The sequence below is a fragment of the Hyla sarda genome, chromosome 10, assembly GCF_029499605.1.
Source record: "Hyla sarda isolate aHylSar1 chromosome 10, aHylSar1.hap1, whole genome shotgun sequence".
Taxonomy (NCBI): domain Eukaryota; kingdom Metazoa; phylum Chordata; class Amphibia; order Anura; family Hylidae; genus Hyla; species Hyla sarda.
In genome coordinates, this window is record NC_079198.1 from 50,647,337 (window position 1) to 50,664,253 (window position 16,917).

At 43.0% G+C, this 16,917-nt stretch overlaps 1 protein-coding gene across 6 annotated transcripts in view; it reads right to left on the bottom strand.

Annotated features, from left to right (window-relative positions):
* Window positions 1–1,248: 1,248 nt before the first annotated feature.
* ZNF524 (zinc finger protein 524) overlaps window positions 1,249–16,917 on the bottom strand; it is a 37,780-nt gene continuing 22,111 nt past the window's right edge. For 5 of the 6 annotated variants that reach the window (XM_056543260.1, XM_056543266.1, XM_056543264.1 and 2 more), the window contains exon 2: window positions 1,249–4,995. In XM_056543260.1, coding sequence (XP_056399235.1) covers window positions 3,574–4,950 — 1,377 coding nt within the window. In that variant the 5' untranslated portion in view covers window positions 4,951–4,995 and the 3' untranslated portion in view covers window positions 1,249–3,573. Of the gene's footprint in view, window positions 4,996–11,283; window positions 11,315–16,917 lie in introns of those variants that run through there. The other variant, XM_056543265.1, reaches the window with a different exon arrangement.

A 16,917-nucleotide genomic window follows, 5' to 3' on the forward strand; every position in this document is an offset into this window, starting at 1 on the left:
CTACACTGTCCTACTGGCATCACTGTTTAACCATGATGCCAGACTGGGGTGAAGATCTGAGGTGAAAAGGGTTCAGAGGGCAAGTACTTTAAAGTTTTTTTTAATGGGATTGGAGAGTGTTATTTTAATGCATTTGGGGAGGTTTATTTTTTTAAATGTATTGTTTTTTTCAGTTTTATTAACTAAGAAAATAAGTAGTATAGTTTATTTTTATAGGAGGGTATGTGTGTCTAAGGCTCTACTTGGATCAGATATAACATTTTTACAAGAAAAGTTACACTTTAGCCTAAAATTATCTAAAAAGTTACCAAGGAGTGTAAAGTGCTGGGTGGAATTTTGACCATACTGCCTTTTTTCCCCCAACCCAGGGGCAGAAGAGGCCTAGAAGCTCCATCAAGTAGACTATTGCTCTACTGTGCCACTACAATGCAATGTTCTTTGGAATCAATGGCCCAATTGTGAAATTCAAGGCTGCTAGGTCCATATGCTGTGTTTAAATGTTTTCTGGTAAAAATGCAGCAGAAATTGTGTTACTTTGACAATTTTCTGTATAACTGGAGTAAAACAGTGCCATTTGTGGTGATTTCTCAAAAATCACTGGAAAAATTGATCAAAATGCAGAAAAACCACATTATGTGAACAGTTTTAGAGAGGGTCTGATTGAAACTATTATTATCAGCTCTGGCTAATTGATGGCCCCAATTAAGGGACACCCTCACAATGCATCAATATAGTATATGAAAAGGTTATTGGAGCAGTGTGAAATCCAACCTAAACCCCTTAAGGACTTAAAGGGGTACTCCGCCCCTAGACATCTTATCCCCTATCCAAAGGATAGGGGATAAGATGTCAGATTGCTGCGGTCCCGCTGCTGGGGACCCACGGGATCCCCGCTGCAGCACTGCGCTATCATTACAGCACAGAGCGAGTTCGCCCTGCACGTAATGACGGGCAATACAGGGTCCGGAGCATCGTTACGTCACGGCTCCGCCCCTCGTGACATCACGGCCCGCCCCTTTCAATACATGTCTATGGGAGGGGGCGTGGCGGTCATCACACACCCTGCCATAGACTTGCATTAAGGGGTTGGGCTTTCACGCTGCTCCTTCCCCTGTATCGCCCGTCATTACGCACAGAGCGAACTCGCTCTGTGCTGTAATGATAGCGGGGTGCCGCAGCCGGGATCCCAGGGCTCCCCAGCAGCGGGACCACGGCGATCTGACATCTTATCCCCTATCCTTTGGATATGGGATAAGATGTCTAGGGGCGGAGTACCCCTTTAAGGACTCAGACAATTTTATTTTTGCGTTTTTGGTTTTTTCCTCCTCGCCGTCAAAAAATCATAACTCATATTTTCATCCACAGACTAGTATGAGGGCTTGTTTTTTTGCGCGACCAGTTGTCCGTTGTAATGCCACCACTCACTTTACCATAAAATGTATGGCGAAACCAAAAAAATACTATTAATAGTTTGGATATTTACGCACGCGGCGATACCAAATATGCATATAAAATATATATATATATATTTTTTTTTTTACATTTTGGGGGTGAAATAGGGAAAATGGGACAATTTACGTTTTTATTGGGGAGGGGTTTTTCAAATTTTTTTTTATTTTTACACTTTAATAGTCCCCATTCGATTGCTAATACTGTTCAGTGCTATGCGTAGGACATAGCACTGATCAGTATTATCGGTCATCTTCTGCTCTGGTCTGCTCTATCGCAGACCAGAGCAGAAGACCCGTGGAAGGCAGCAAAGGCAGGTGAGGAGACCTCCGGCTGCCGTGCTGGATGATCGGATCGCCACGGCAGCGCTGCGGGCGATCCGATCGTCCATCTTAGTGTCCGCAATGCTGCAGATGCCGTTATCTGTATTGATCACAGCATCTGAGGGGTTAATGGCAGACATCCGCGCGATCGCGGATGTCAGCCATTACCGGCGGGTCCCTGGCTGCTATCAGCAGCCAGGACCTGACGCGCATGACCCGAGCATCGATGAGATGCTTGCGGTTATGTATAGGACGTAAATGCATGTCCTGGTGCATTATGTATCAGCTCACCAGGACGTACATTTACGTCCGGCATCGTTAAGGGGTTAAAGAGTACCTGTTATTAAGAAGAAAAAATGTTTTTTTCCTCCCCAACGATTGCCCCTCTAATAATAACCACCCTCCTTATTACATTTAATTCTCTTATAACCTGTTTCCCCCTTGTTTTCGGCTCACTTTGTGTGAGCTCCGGCAGGCGGAGTTACCAGGCAGGCGCAACGTAATTTAAAGCCTTGCCGGGTGAACATCTGCCCTTACTCTTTTATGCTGCACTGGCACTAAGGAGTGCAGCATAGATGAGGCAGCCCTGCAGTGATTGGTTGCACACAGCGTACACTATGCCATGCATGATTGGCAGGGCAGAGCGCGAACGCTGTGTATCCCCGATGTCCCATCCACACTTCCTTACTTTGGACTCGTGCCCGGCCAGGAGGAGTCCAAAGTCTGGTCTCATGCACAGACTAAATGCAGCCGGCACTAGGAAGGAGACCAATAGTGGCCACATATTCAAAGCAAAAAATAAAAATATAAAGGATATTGCAAATATTTTTCTTATCAATAAAGAAAGAACATTCAAAATTAAACTTTAATGACAGTGCCGGTTTAAGTAAAACATTATCTGTCCAATTAAATGTAGAGTTTTTGGAATTATAGTCATATGAGCATTATATGGGCTCGTTTTTTTTTTAAAAGTACTTATTGTGTCATCTTCATCCATATCAAGGTCCACACATACAGCAGAGCCCTGTGGGCTTCTTTTTTAGACTGAATATGTGAAGATATTTTCCATGCTGCTACTTATCATACAGCAACTAATGGGGCATCCATTGGGGAAGTATAGAGGGCTTATGCATTTCTTTCAAAAACATGTGAATAAGTCCCTAGGTTAGGTTGACACTTACCACATTTGCAGTTTTCCATATAGGCAGTTATAAGAACATTCTCTATAATTTAATCTTTATGTAAGGGACTGCTGGGACCATGCCAAAAGTTGCCATTTAGTTTTGTACTGTGATAAGGAACACATCCATACAGCTGTATTTTGGATACATTTTCGAGTTAGATATTTTTTGCCATTTCCCTCTAAAAGGAAGCTTAAGGCACTACAAGAAATACACAAAGTGACTGGCCAATACTATGCCATATATGCTTTTATGCCTTAAATAATCACTATTTAGATCTTTGCAACAAGAAGTTATTAATTTTCTAAAATTATCTACTACAGATGACCATTATCAATCCTCCCCTGGGTTGATACTTAATAGGGTGAACATATGTCAAAGATTAAAATATTCTCTAGAGGAGCAAACACACACTGGTGATCTGTATAAAATCAATAATTTTTGTTACTATTCTGTTAAAGAAGATGTTGGATCAAAATTTTGTCTACTTATGAAAATCACGTTCATGTCTGTTTTCTCATATATACATTGTTTCTTTTTTTTTTTTTTTTTAAACGTGCTCTAAAGACGTGACAGTGAAAAGTGCCAAGTTCTGGAAAGACGACTGAAAACATTATATATTAGTAATTTTTTTCTTCAGTATGACACTGCTGATGACGTGCAAGCTCACTAGCATCTCGGAATCTGCGTTCACAAATTTGGCATTGACAAGGTTTTCCCCCAAAATGAGTGTACTTGTGACGTGTAAGATGTGAAGTTCTTTTAAATGCTTTACCACAGACCTTGCAGACATGAGGCTTTTGTTGAGAATGAGCAATACTGTGCCTCTGGAGATAGGACAGATACTCAAATATTCTGAAGCACACAGGACACTTATATACTTTTCGTGGAGTTAAAGATTTTGAGACCCCAGCAACAGTACTGTCTGACACCGATGTACTAGTTGAGTTACTTGAACTACTTATAGATAGAGGATCCTCTACAACAACAGTGTATGGCAATCCTTGACTGTCAATAAGCAAAAATCTTCTCTGTGTAGAGCTTTCAGTTTTGTCTTTTTCTTTAAAATGTACGACCCTGCCTTTTATCTCATCAGAAGTTAAACTTCTAAGTTTATCTTTCTGCATGCCATTTGCGGTCTTACTTGTAGCATTACTGGTATTATCACTGTAATTTTGCGAACTCTGTACAGTAGTCATTTGTCTATGTGGCACTTGATGCTTATCAAACATTTTCTGACATATTCTCCCCACACTATGCATTGAGGTTATGTCATCACGAATCTTTATTCTTTTACATGGGTAAGTAGTATCAATAGTATGCGGAACATTATTTAATAAGACCCTCTTACTGGAATAATGAAATGGAATTCCACGATGAAGACTGGTGTCTTCACAGCAAATATCTTGAATACCTTGAAAAAGCGATTCTTTTTTCAGATTATTCATCCTAGCAATTTTAGTTTTGCTACAAAGGTTGGAAGCATCATTTTTTACTGCACTGTAGCCAATTCTTCCATCTTTTCTAAAGAGTACAGAACTTGTTTCTGGGCTGTGTCGAATAAAAGTATGACTATCATCACTAACCAATACAGGGAGACTATGATTTTCTACTGCAGCAGGCAACCTTGTCACACTTTTGGCCTCTGTACCAGAAGTTGTATGTGCTGAACTCTTTCTGTAATCCTTAGAATTGGACATTAAGTCAGTCCATTTATCTACAGAGGGTCTATAAATTGCTTTCCTTTGTCGGACACAAACTTTTATCATTTCACCTTGTTCCATGGGTTTGAATCCATTTGCACAGTTGGCAGTTATACTTTTATGTTCTATGTTAACAGATTCTTCATTCATTGCAGCATAAGTAGGCTTCTTAAGTCTTTCTGTTGATATAAACTTGCCACAATTCAGCTGGAGCATTTTTGGTGCAAATATGCCTTTTTGATTATTCACAACTTTCATACTAGCTGCTGCCATTTTCCAAAATCCAGAATCCATTTAGTGTTGTAGATAATCTGTTTTCAGATACAAATTAGAAGGAACCTAAAGAAAAACATGATACTTTTAGTAATTAAAGTTTCATCTTGCAAATGCTTAAACATTCAGCCATGCATGCCTTTTTATCTACTACATTTAAAGGGGTTATCCAGGAAAAGAAAAACAGAGCAGCTTTCTTTCAAAAACTGCTCCCAGTCTGTCTCCAGGTTGGGTGTGGTTCTGCAGCTCAGTTCCATTGAAGTGAATTAAGTAAATGTCTAAAACCACACCCAACCTGAGGACAGACAGGGAGCGGTTTTGGAAATAAATCAGCTGCGTTTTTTTAAATTCCTGGATAACCCCTTTAACCCCTTAAGGACGCTGGGTTTTTCAGTTTTTGCATTTTCATTTTTTCCTCCTTACCTTTTAAAAATCGTAACCCTTAAAATTTTCCACCTAAAAATCCATATTATGGCTTATTTTTTGCGTCACCAATTCTACTTTGCAGTGACAGTCATTTTATCCAAAAATCCACAGCAAAACGGGAAAAAAAAAAAAAAACATTTTGCGACAAAATCGGAGGAAAAACGCCATGTTGTAACTTTAGGGGGCTTCCATTTCTACGTAGTGCATATTTTGGTAAAAATGACACATTCTGTAGGTCCATACGGTTAAAATGATACCCTACTTATATAGGTTTCATTTTGTCGTACTTGTGGAAAAAATCATAACTACATGCAGGAAAATGTATACGTTTAAAAATGTCATTTTCTAAACCCTATAACTTTTTTTTTTCCCCACGTACAGGGCGTGGACATTTTTTGTGCCGTGATCTGAAGTTTTTATCGGTACCATTTTTGTTTTGGTCGGACTTTTTGATCACTTTTTATTCATTTTTTTATGGTATAAAAAGTGACCAAAAAATACACTTTTTGGGACTTTGGAATTTTTTTTTTACGTGAACACCATTGACCATTAACGATATATTTTTATAGTTCGGACATTTACGCACGCGGCGATACCACATATGTTTATTTACACTGTTATTTTTTTTAATTGGAAAAGGGGGGGGGGGTGATTCAAACTTTTATTAGGGAAGGGACCTATAACACTGCACACACTGATCTTTTACACAGATCACTGGCGTGTATTAACACACCTGTGATCAGTGTTATTGGCGCTTGACTGCTCCTGCCTGGATCTCTGGAGGAGGCAGGTAAGGTCCCTCCCGGTGTCCTGTAAGCTGTTCGGGACGCCGAGATTTCCCCGACTGAGCAGCCACACCGCACTGCCCCGGCCAGAGACCGCCGCTGCCCCTTTGCCTCCCCCATCTCCGGTCTTATAAATTACCTGTTCCCAGGGTCCACGCTATTTCTGGCTCCAGCGGCGTCCTCCTGAGTTGTGCACAGCGTAACGCAGGACACAGAAGTAGAGTGGACCCAGGGAACAGGTAATTATAAAACCGGGGATGGAGGAGGCAATGGGGCAGCGGCGGCGGTCTCTGGCCGGGTTGGTGCGGGGGCGGTGCGGTGGGGCGGTTCCGGGGCATTATCGGCAAGGTAATTGCTGATACTGTTAACGTCCAAAATCGTGATTATCGGCCAAACCGATAATCGGTCGATCCCTACTCTGGGTCATCATTCTGGGAACATAACCTGTTATGATTTTACATCCCCCTGTACCCCATTTTAGTAATTTACCCCATGTAACACTCCTTGAGGGGGGGGGGGGGGGGTCCCGCTGTTCTAGCTTTATAGGCAGCTATGTAGAAGCTCAAGGTCCCCGACTGTGCTCCTGGTCTTCCGTGACCGTGTGCACCCGCAGAGCTGTTTAAGCCCAGATTTGAGATATGTCCTTACTCCAAAGAAATGTACTTACAAATTTATGGTGACATTTTCTCCTGTTACCACTTGTGAAAATGAAAAGTTTGGGGCAACCCCAGCATTTTAGTGTAAAAATAAAAATTAGCAAATGTGACTCCTCTTCTGAGCAATGTAGTGCACTAGACGTCCACATATGGGGTAGTTGCATACTCAAAAGAGATGGGGTTACACATTTTGGGGGGCATTTTCTCCTATTACCGCTTGTAAAAATGTAAAATTTGGGGGAAAATCAGCATTTTAGTTAAAAAAAAAAAAAAATAATAATTTACACATCCAAATTTAAACGAAAAGTCGTCAAACACCTGTGGGGTGTTAAGGCTCACTGTACCCCTAGTTACGTTCCTTGAGGGGTTTAGTTTCCAAAATGGTATGTGTATATATGGTATTTCCGAGAAATTGGGTTACAAATTTTAGGAAGATTTCTCTTTTACCCCTCAAAAACTGGGTCTACAAGAGCATTCGAGTGTAAAAAATGAAGATTTTGAATTTTTTCCTTCAATTTGCTGCTATTCCTGGGTCATTTTGAATACCTTGAGGAGTGTAGTTTTTATAATGGGGCATTTCTAATATGAAGGCCCTTTAAATCCACTTCAAAACTGAACTGGTCTCTGAAAAATTTTGATTTTGAAAAAAAACTTTGAAGCCCTCTGATGTCTTCCAAAAGTAAAAACATGTCAACTTTATGATGCCAACATAAAGTAGACATATTGTATATGTGAATATATAATTTAATTGGAATTTCAATTTTCCTTATAAGCAGAGAGCTTTAAAAGTAAAAAAAAAAATGCAACATTTAAAATTTTTATCAAATTTTGGAATTTTTGCACCAAGAAATGATCAATAATAAATAAATAATAAATACAATTTTATTACTGACATATAGTAGAATATGTCACGAAAAAACAATCTCGGAATCAGAATGAAAAGCAAAAGCATCCCAGAGTTATTAATGCTTAAAGTAACAGTGGTCAGATGTGCAAAAAATGGCAGAGTCCTTAAGGTGAAAATGGGCTGGGTCCTTGAGGGGGTTAATCTACTGCCCCATGTTGTACCTCTGAATATAATACTGCCCCACGCTGCGCCCCTGAATATCACTGCCATACACTGTGCTCCTGGTATACTACTGCCTCACGCTATGCCCCTGAATATATTACTGCTGCATGCTGTGCCTCTGGTATATTACTGCCGCATGCTATATCCCTGGTATATTACTGCCACACACTATGGGGGAGATTTATCAAAACCTGACCTGAGCAATCAGATGGCTTCTTTCATTTGTGAAAAGGCCTCTGAAAAATTAAAGTAGTAATTTGGTTGCTATAGGCAACTCAGCAACTTTTCCTCTGGACAGATTTTGATAAATCTCCCCCTATGTCCCCAAATATAGTTTTGACAAACACTGTACCATAAAACAATGATTGATGCCACCGTGCCCCCCCTACTGAATGATGCCACCATGCCCCCCCAATTATTCATGCCACCGTGCCCCCCCATTATTCATGCCACTGTGTCCCCAATTATTTATGCCACCACATAAACTAACTGTGTTACTGTGACTCTTCAGCTGCTGCAAACTACAACTCCCATCAGCACAGACAGTCATGATGGGAGTTGTAGTTCTGTAAAAACTGGAGAGAGCCACAGGTGGGGGGAACAAATATTTACCTCAGAGTTTGTCGCCCAGTCCAAGGTCCTGCGCTGCTCCGCTGATCTGGCCTCTTCTAAATCAGGCCTGGCCAGAGCAGATGATGCAGGCAGCGGCTATTCATTTGTATCGGTGTCTTAGAGACAAAGATACAAATGAATGAGGGGAGATCTGGTGGGTGGCTACACTGTACAGGTAGCGGGAGGGCTTACCTCTGCCTCCCTAAGGACCATGCACAGGAAAGAGAGAAAAAGGGGATACGCGCTCCTAGTGTAATATGTCAAGGTTAAAAAACAATACTATGATAAGCGATTTTACACTCACCATATAGGGTTGTGCTGAGAGCACAACATCTCAGTACACTTCTGATTTTATGAAGCTCTGATCTGCAGCCACAGCTTGTCCGGAATCAGGGGCACTGGCCCGGTTGAAAATGCTTGGAAAAGTAAAATTCAAGTTCTCAGGCACTGATCAGATGTAGTAGATAAGTCAGGACTCAAAGTTATTGTCCAAGAGAATAATTTATTAGCACAAATGTAACACGTTTCCAGTCCAGAATGGACCCTTCGTCAGACAGGTGCATACAGGAGGATAACAGAGCACACATTAAATACCCTCATGGTGTCCTTGCAAAGGGCACGTCCATTAGGGAATTCTCAAAAAAGAAGTGTAAAAATTTGTGTTACATAACACATTTAAAATTACAAAACTTTAAAAGCATCAGCTTACTTTAATACACTGGATAGTTTGAATGTTGTGAGGATAAAGTGGGTGTGATATTGGCTATTGTTTGTCATAACCACTGTTACTTTAAAGCCTTACTGTTATTTGGAGTAAGCTGCGCTAGTGCCGTAGCTAGCACAGTGGAAAAGCAGGTGAGGCTGTTAGTAGAGTGATATGCAGTAGTCACAGAGTTAAAGGTGGGGGGGGTTATGCACAGGAAGCTGATTTGTATTTTACATGTCAGCGCCCTATTAAATGCACTGATACAGTGGTGTATGTAAGGAGCGCATCAGTGCAGGCTGGGGGATCGCTGGATTCTTACTGAAGCATGAATATATGTAGAAGGCAGGTGAGACTGTTCGTAGGGATGTGAATCGCCAAGAATTTGGCGATTCGATATATCCCGATACAGTCTAGGTGACGATACATCACGATATATCCCGATTCTGTCTAAAAAAACAATATCTTTTTACACTTTTATTAAAACTTTTTTTTTATTTTTATTTTTTTTATACACTTCATTAGACTTTTAGGAGGAATCATTAGATTCATCAGACAGATGAATAGAGTTCTACTGAACTCCATTGCTCTGCGCTCCATTGATAGAGCCTGGTCCAGCCAGGCTCTATCAATGACAGAGCCACGGAGAGCAGGGAAGCAGAGGTAAGCCCTCCGGCTACCTCTATAGTGGATCGCCCCCTCGCGATCGTGCTGCGGGGGGGGGGGGGGGGGGGGCTATCCACTCCACAAATGTGGAATTTGTATCTCCTGTTCTGGGTGTCAGGAGATACAAATTCCACATCCCTAAAAAGGATAGATTCAAAAATATTTAGAATCAATTCAGTATCGCGAAGTGAAAAATCGCGATAATCGTGCAAATCGATTTTTTCTTACATCCCTAGCTGTTAGTGCAGTGATATGCAGCGGTCACGGGGTTTGAGGTGGGCGGGGTTTCTTCACAGTAAGATGATTTGTGTTTTACATGTCAGTGCCCTATTAGATGTGCTGAAACAGTGGCGTATGTGAGAAGTGCATCAGTGCGGGCTGGAGGATCGCTGGATTCTTACTGAAGCTTGAATATATGAACTGGATGCGCATCAGTGCTCCAGCTGAAAGCAAGATCGCACGGTGTATATGCGCGTCAGCGCCGGCTAGGAGATCGCCGACACAGACCAAAACCGCTGAGACATTGGGGGAGATTTATCAAAGGATTTAGACTGGTTTTTCTTGTCTAAATTTGTCGCACAGAAAGTCGCAGTCTAAATCTGTGCGACTTTTCTGCTACTTTTGCTCTAGAGGATTTTTAGAACATGATGCATGCAAGTCTATTTTAGACTGAAATGCATTGAAAAATGCATTGGTGCTGAATTTATCAAGTGCGACTTTTCAGCGACAAGTCGCATAGGCTGAAAGTACGCCGAAATGTCAGACCATGTTGGAGCAGGTTTAAATATAGACTAAAGCATAGATCATGCAGTCTGTGCACAGAATTTATCAAGAGCTATGCACCATTTGATAAATTCGGTGCACAATAGACCAGACTAACCCTCTGTAGTTTGGTCTATATTGATGCGGGACATAGACAACTTTGATAAATCTCCCCCACTGTATCAATCGTGGGTGGGAAGGGTTGCAGTACACACACTATGCTGGCAAGGGGGGAGAGATTAACTTGACACATATGTTAATATTACAGGCTAGGAATGTCCCGATGCCATTTTTTTAAGAACGAGTATGAGTACCGATACTTTAATTCTAGTACTCGCCGATACCAAGTACGAGTACTTATATTTTAAAGGGAATCTGACACCAGGGTGACCCGGTTTCTGGCGCTGCTTACCGTATGATATATGGGTCCTTGTGTACAATAGAGGCGGCTGCTGTAGTATGAGCCAAGATTTCTCTCTTCTCCATTGGACAGAACAGGGAATTTGCATTGGCGGCGAGACTGATGTCTCCGGAGCGATTGCGCTGACATTCACATGGTGAACAGCGTTAGAAACCGGGTCACCTGCACTATCTGCCTATAAATTCAAGTAGATAGCAGCCCCCCACTTTATATAGACAGCAGCCCCCCCCCCCCCTTATATAGACAGCACTCACCTGCGGCTGTCCTCGGGTGTTGTTGCTCCGCTGTCCCGTTCTGCCGATGGCATCATGGCGTCCTATGGAGGAGCATGTGACATACACGTTACTCTGCTTCCTCCGTAGCTTTAGGCTGGGCGCAGGGGAGGGGAGTGACGTGTATGTCACATGCTCCTCCATAGGACGCAATGATTGCGATCAGGAGAACGGGACAGCGGAGAACGGGACAGTGCCGCACAGCACCAGGTATCGGGAATGGTATCAGGGACATTAAACGAGTCCACGATACCATGCAAATGCCGAGTATCGGCCCCGATACCGATACTAGTATTGGTATCGGGACATCCCTAGTACAGGCTGGTCATAATCCGGGCATAGAGAGAGCAGCTTATTGGCAGGTTTAAGGCGCAGTACGTAAGATATTAAGACAAGGTAAACAGGGTTATATTAAATGACAGGGTGAACAGAGATAGTATTTAAATTACCAGACTGTGTCAGTATACATATAAATTTTTTAATGGAGGTATACGTTTCGATAGGGGTTACCGTGAAGGGCTTTTTTATCCCCTGATGGGCATGGAAACAGTGCTTAGAGAGACTATGGAGTAGAAAACCCGTTTTAATGTTGAAGCGGTGTTTATTAACCCCTTAAGGACACATGACGTTCTCATACGTCTCCATTTCCGAGTCCTTAAGGACACATGACGTATGAGAACGTCATGTGTTTTACCGGCCCCCCGCAACCATCTGGAGCGGAGCCGGTCCCCGATGCCTGCTGAAATCGTTCAGCAGGCATCGGGGCATATCGCCCAGGGGGGTCATTATGACCCCCCATGTCGGCGATGGCCGCAGATCGCTGGACAATTCAGTCCAGCGATCTGCGGCGGATTCCGGGTCAATCGGGTCTCCAGTGACCCGGAATTATTGGCTGATCGGGGCCGTCAGAGACGGCCCCGAACAGCCAGAGCCAGCAGGGGTGAGGTGGCACTGGTGCCACCTCACGATCGCCCTGATTCGTCGGCCGGATTACCGGCCGACCAATCAGGGCGCCTGCTGCGGGTGTCACTCCCGCAACCGGCTCCGCCCCTCTTCCGGAGGACGAGAGCGGGTGCGGGACGTGCACCCCGGGTGCTGGGGACCCCGATCCCCGGCGCCCCTGTTGGGATCGGGGCCCCAGAAGCAGCGGCGGCGGCGGAGACGACGAGGGACTGACCTGGTGCAGCGAGGATCGTTGGAGGTGAGTGACAGCCTCCTGCTGTTGCTTAGCAACAGCTCCCAGCATGCAAAGAGGGCATGCTGGGAGCTGTAGTTATGCAACAGCAGGAGGCAGACCACCACAACTCCCAGCATGCCCTTATGGGCATGCTGGGACTTGTAGTTTTGCAACAGCTGGAGGCACATTCTTTCTATGGAAAAGTGTACCTTCAGCTGTTGTGTAACAACAACTCCCAGCTTGCACAATCAGCTAAAGTGCATGCTGGGAGTTGTAGTGGTGCATCTGGTCCTCATAACTACAACTCCCAGTTGGCTGTCAGTGACTGCTGAGAGTTGTAGTTTTGCAACAGCTGAAGGCACACTGAGTTAAGTAGCAAACCAGTGTGTCTCCAGCTGTTGCATAACTACAATCCCCAGCATCCCCAGCCAAAGTAGTATGCCTCCAGCTGTTGCATAACTACAACACCCAGCATGCCCTTCCGCTGTCCGTACATGCTGGGGGTTGTAGCTTTTGCAACAGCTGAAGGCACACTGGTTGCAAAACACTGAGTTTGTTACCAAACTCTGTGTTTCACAACCAGTGTGCCTCCAGCTGTTGCAAAACTACAACTCCCAGCATGCACTGATAGACCGTACATGCTGGGAGTTGTAGTTTTGCAACAGCTGGATGTCCCCCCCCCCCCCATTGTGAACGTACAGGGTACACTCACATGGGCGGAGGATTACAGTAAGTATCCGGCTGCAAGTTTGAGGTGCGGCAAAATTTCTGCCACAGCTCAAACTGCCAGCGAGATACTACTGTGAACCCCCCGCCCGTGTGACTGTACCCTAAAAACATTACACTACACTAACACACAATAAAATAAAAAAGTAAAAAAACACTACATATACACATACCCCTACACAGCCCCCCTCCCCTCCCCAATAAAAATGAAAAACGTCTGGTACGCCACTGTTTCCAAAACGGAGCCTCCAGCGGTTGCAAAACTACAACTCCCAGCATGCACTGATAGACCGTACATGCTGGGAGTTGTAGTTTTGCAACAGCTGGATGTCCCCCCCCCCCATTGTGAACGTACAGGGTACACTCACATGGGCGGAGGATTACAGTAAGTATCCGGCTGCAAGTTTGAGCTGCGTCAAATTTTCTGCCGTAGCTCAAACTGCCAGCGAGAAACTACTGTGAACCCCCGCCCGTGCGACTGTACCCTAAAAACACTACACTACCACAAAATAAAATAAAAAGTAAAAAACACTACATATACACATACCCCTATACAACCCCCCTCCCCAATAAAAACGTCTGGTACGCCACTGTTTCCAAAACGGAGCCTCCAGCTGTTGCAAAACAACTACTCCCAGTATTGCCAGATAGCCGTTGACTGTCCAGGCATGCTGGGAGTTTTACAACAGCTGGAGGCACCCTGTTAGGGGTATTCTACGCCAGTGATTCCCAATGTCCACCCCTATGCAAGTCCCTAATTTAGGCCTCAAATGCGCATGGCGCTCTCACTTTGGAGCCCTGTCGTATTTCAAGGCAACAGTTTAGGGCATCGCCGTACTCGGGAGAAATTGGGCTTCAAATTTTGGGGGGTATTTTCTGCTATTACCCTTTTAAAAAATGTAAATTTTTTGGGAAAACAAGCATTTTAGGTAAAAAAAAAATATATATTTTTTTTACAAATGCAAAAGTCGTGAAACACCTGTAGGGTATTAAGGTTCAAATTTCCCCTTGTTACGTTCCCCGAGGGGTCTAGTTTCCAAAATGGCATGCCATGTGTTTTTTTTTGCTGTCCTGGCACCATAGGGGCTTCCTAAATGCGGCATGCCCCCAGAGCAAAATTTGCTTTCAAAAAGCCAAATGTGACTCCTTCTCTTCTGAGACATGTAGTGCGCCAGCAGAGCACTTTTCACCCCCATGCGAGGTGTTTTCTGTATCGGGAGAAATTGGGCTTCAAATTTTGGGGGGTATTTTCTGCTATTACCCTTTTTAAAAATGTTAAATTTTTGGGAAACCAAGCATTTTAGGTAAAAAAAATATATATTTTTTTTACATATGCAAAAGTCGTGAATCACCTGTAGGGTATTAAGGTTCACTTTACCCCTTGTTACGTTCCCTGAGGGGTCTAGTTTCCAAAATGGTATGCCATGTGTTTTTTTTTGCTGTCCTGGCACCATAGGGGCTTCTTAAATGCGGCATGCCCCCCAAAAACCATTTGTCGCTCCTTCCCTTCTGAGCCCTCTACTGCGCCCGCCGAACAATTAACATAGACATATGAGGTATGTGCTTACTCGAGAGAAATTGGGTTTCAAATACAAGTAAAAATTTTCTCCTTTTTATCCCTTGCAAAAATTCAAAAATTGGGTCTACAAGAACATGCGAGTGTAAAAAATGAAGATTTTGAATTTTCTCCTTCACTTTGCTGCTATTCCTGTGAAACACCTAAAGGGTTAATACACTTACTGAATGTTTTTTTGAATACTTTAGGGGGTGTAGTTTTTATAATGGGGTCTTTTATGGGGTATTTCTAATATGAAGACCCTTCAAATCCACTTCAAAACTGAACTGGTCCCTGAAAAATAGTGAGTTTGAAAATTTTGTGAAAAATTTCAAAATTGCTACTGAACTTTGAAGCCCTATGGTGTCTTCCAAAAGTAAAAACTCATAAATTTTATGATGCAAACAAAAAGTAGACATATTGTATATGTGAACCCCAAAAAAATATATTTTGAATATCCATTTTCCTTACAAGCAGAGAGCTTCAAAGTTAGAAAAATGCTAAATTTTCATTTTTTTCATCAAATTTTGGGATTTTTCACCAAGAAAGGATGCAAGTTACCATAAAATTTTACCACTAAGTTAAAGTAGAATATGTTACGAAAAAAAAATCTCGGAATCAGAATGATAACTAAAATCATTCCAGAGTTATTAATGTTTAAAGTGACAGTGGTCAGAATTGCAAAAAACGCTCCGGTCCTTAAGGTATAAAATGGCCTGGTCCTTAAGGGGTTAATCCTACTTCTTAGTTTCTGTGTTGTTCGCCCTATACACTGAAGGCCGCAACAACATTGTATTAGATAATTCACAAAATCTGTTTCACATGTAAGATGACTTTTTATAATCAAAAACTTCGCCTGTGGTTGCTGACCGGAAGATTTGACAGCCATGTGTGATCTTGCTGGTCACTTCTTCATGTTTCGTCTATTGTTGTTTCAATTGACTAGAAACGAGAAGATTCTTTAATGACGGAGCTCTCCTGTAGGTGATCGCTGGGTTCTTGGGAATTATTCTCTTGAGGAACTTATCACTTTCTAGGAGGTGCCAGTTGTTCAGTTCATCTTATGCCATCCGAAAAATACTAAAGGTGGTGATGAAGTTGCATTGAAACTGTTCCTTTTTGTCCCTCTTTGCTTCTCTCTGTTCCACAGATGGCTCCAGGCAATCCTTCTGATATAGATTTTTAGTTCTTTCAAATGCGTCTGACAATAATCGACTCGGATATTTCTTTGCTAGGAACAGTTTCATGAGAATCCTTGCCTGTTCTCTGAAATCCATGTTTCCTGTACAATTCTTGCATACTCTTTTATATTATGAGTAAGGAATATTCTCTAGCCATTTCTTGTAGAAGGTAGACGTCAAAATTATGTTCATTGTGTTATGATCAAGTCGAGGTATTCTATAGAATCTTTACTCGTATGCATAGTGAAAGACAGGCCCCAATCATTGTTATTCAGACTTCTCAGAAGTTCTTCTGTGGTCCCTTCCATATTTAAAAAAAAAAAAAAAAAAAAAAAAAAAAAAAAAGAGGTCGTCGATATATCGACAATAATATACCATATATACTCAAGTATAAGCCGACCCGAATATAAGCCGAGGCCCCTAATTTCACCCCAAAAACCCAGGAAAAGTTATTGACTCGAGTATAAGCCTAGGGTGGGAAATACATCATCCTCCCCGTCATCATCCAGACCCCGGTCATTAGAACCCTCATCATCATCATCACCCTGTCATCATCCCCCCCTTCATCATCCCCTTGTGATCATCCCCCCCCCTTCATCATCCCCTTATCATCCCACACCCCCCCCCTTCATCATCCCCTTGTCATCATCACCACCACGTCATCAGCCCCCCCCTTCATCATCACCGCTTGTCAATGTCTGTTACAGTGGTCTTGAACCTGCGGACCTCCAGATGTTTCAAAACTACAACTCCCAGCAAGCCCGGGCAGCCATCGGCTGTCCGGGCTTGCTTTGAGTTGTAGTTTTGAAACCTCTGGAGGTCCGCAGGTTGAAGACCACTGCGGCCTTCGACATCATCCAGACCCCCCTTTAGTTTCGTACTCCCCTCCGCTCAGCGGGACGTTAGGGTGCAATGGTCCGGTGGGATTGTCGTTCCGGGCTGTCCATCTTCACCGGGGGGCCTCTTCTCTGCGCTTC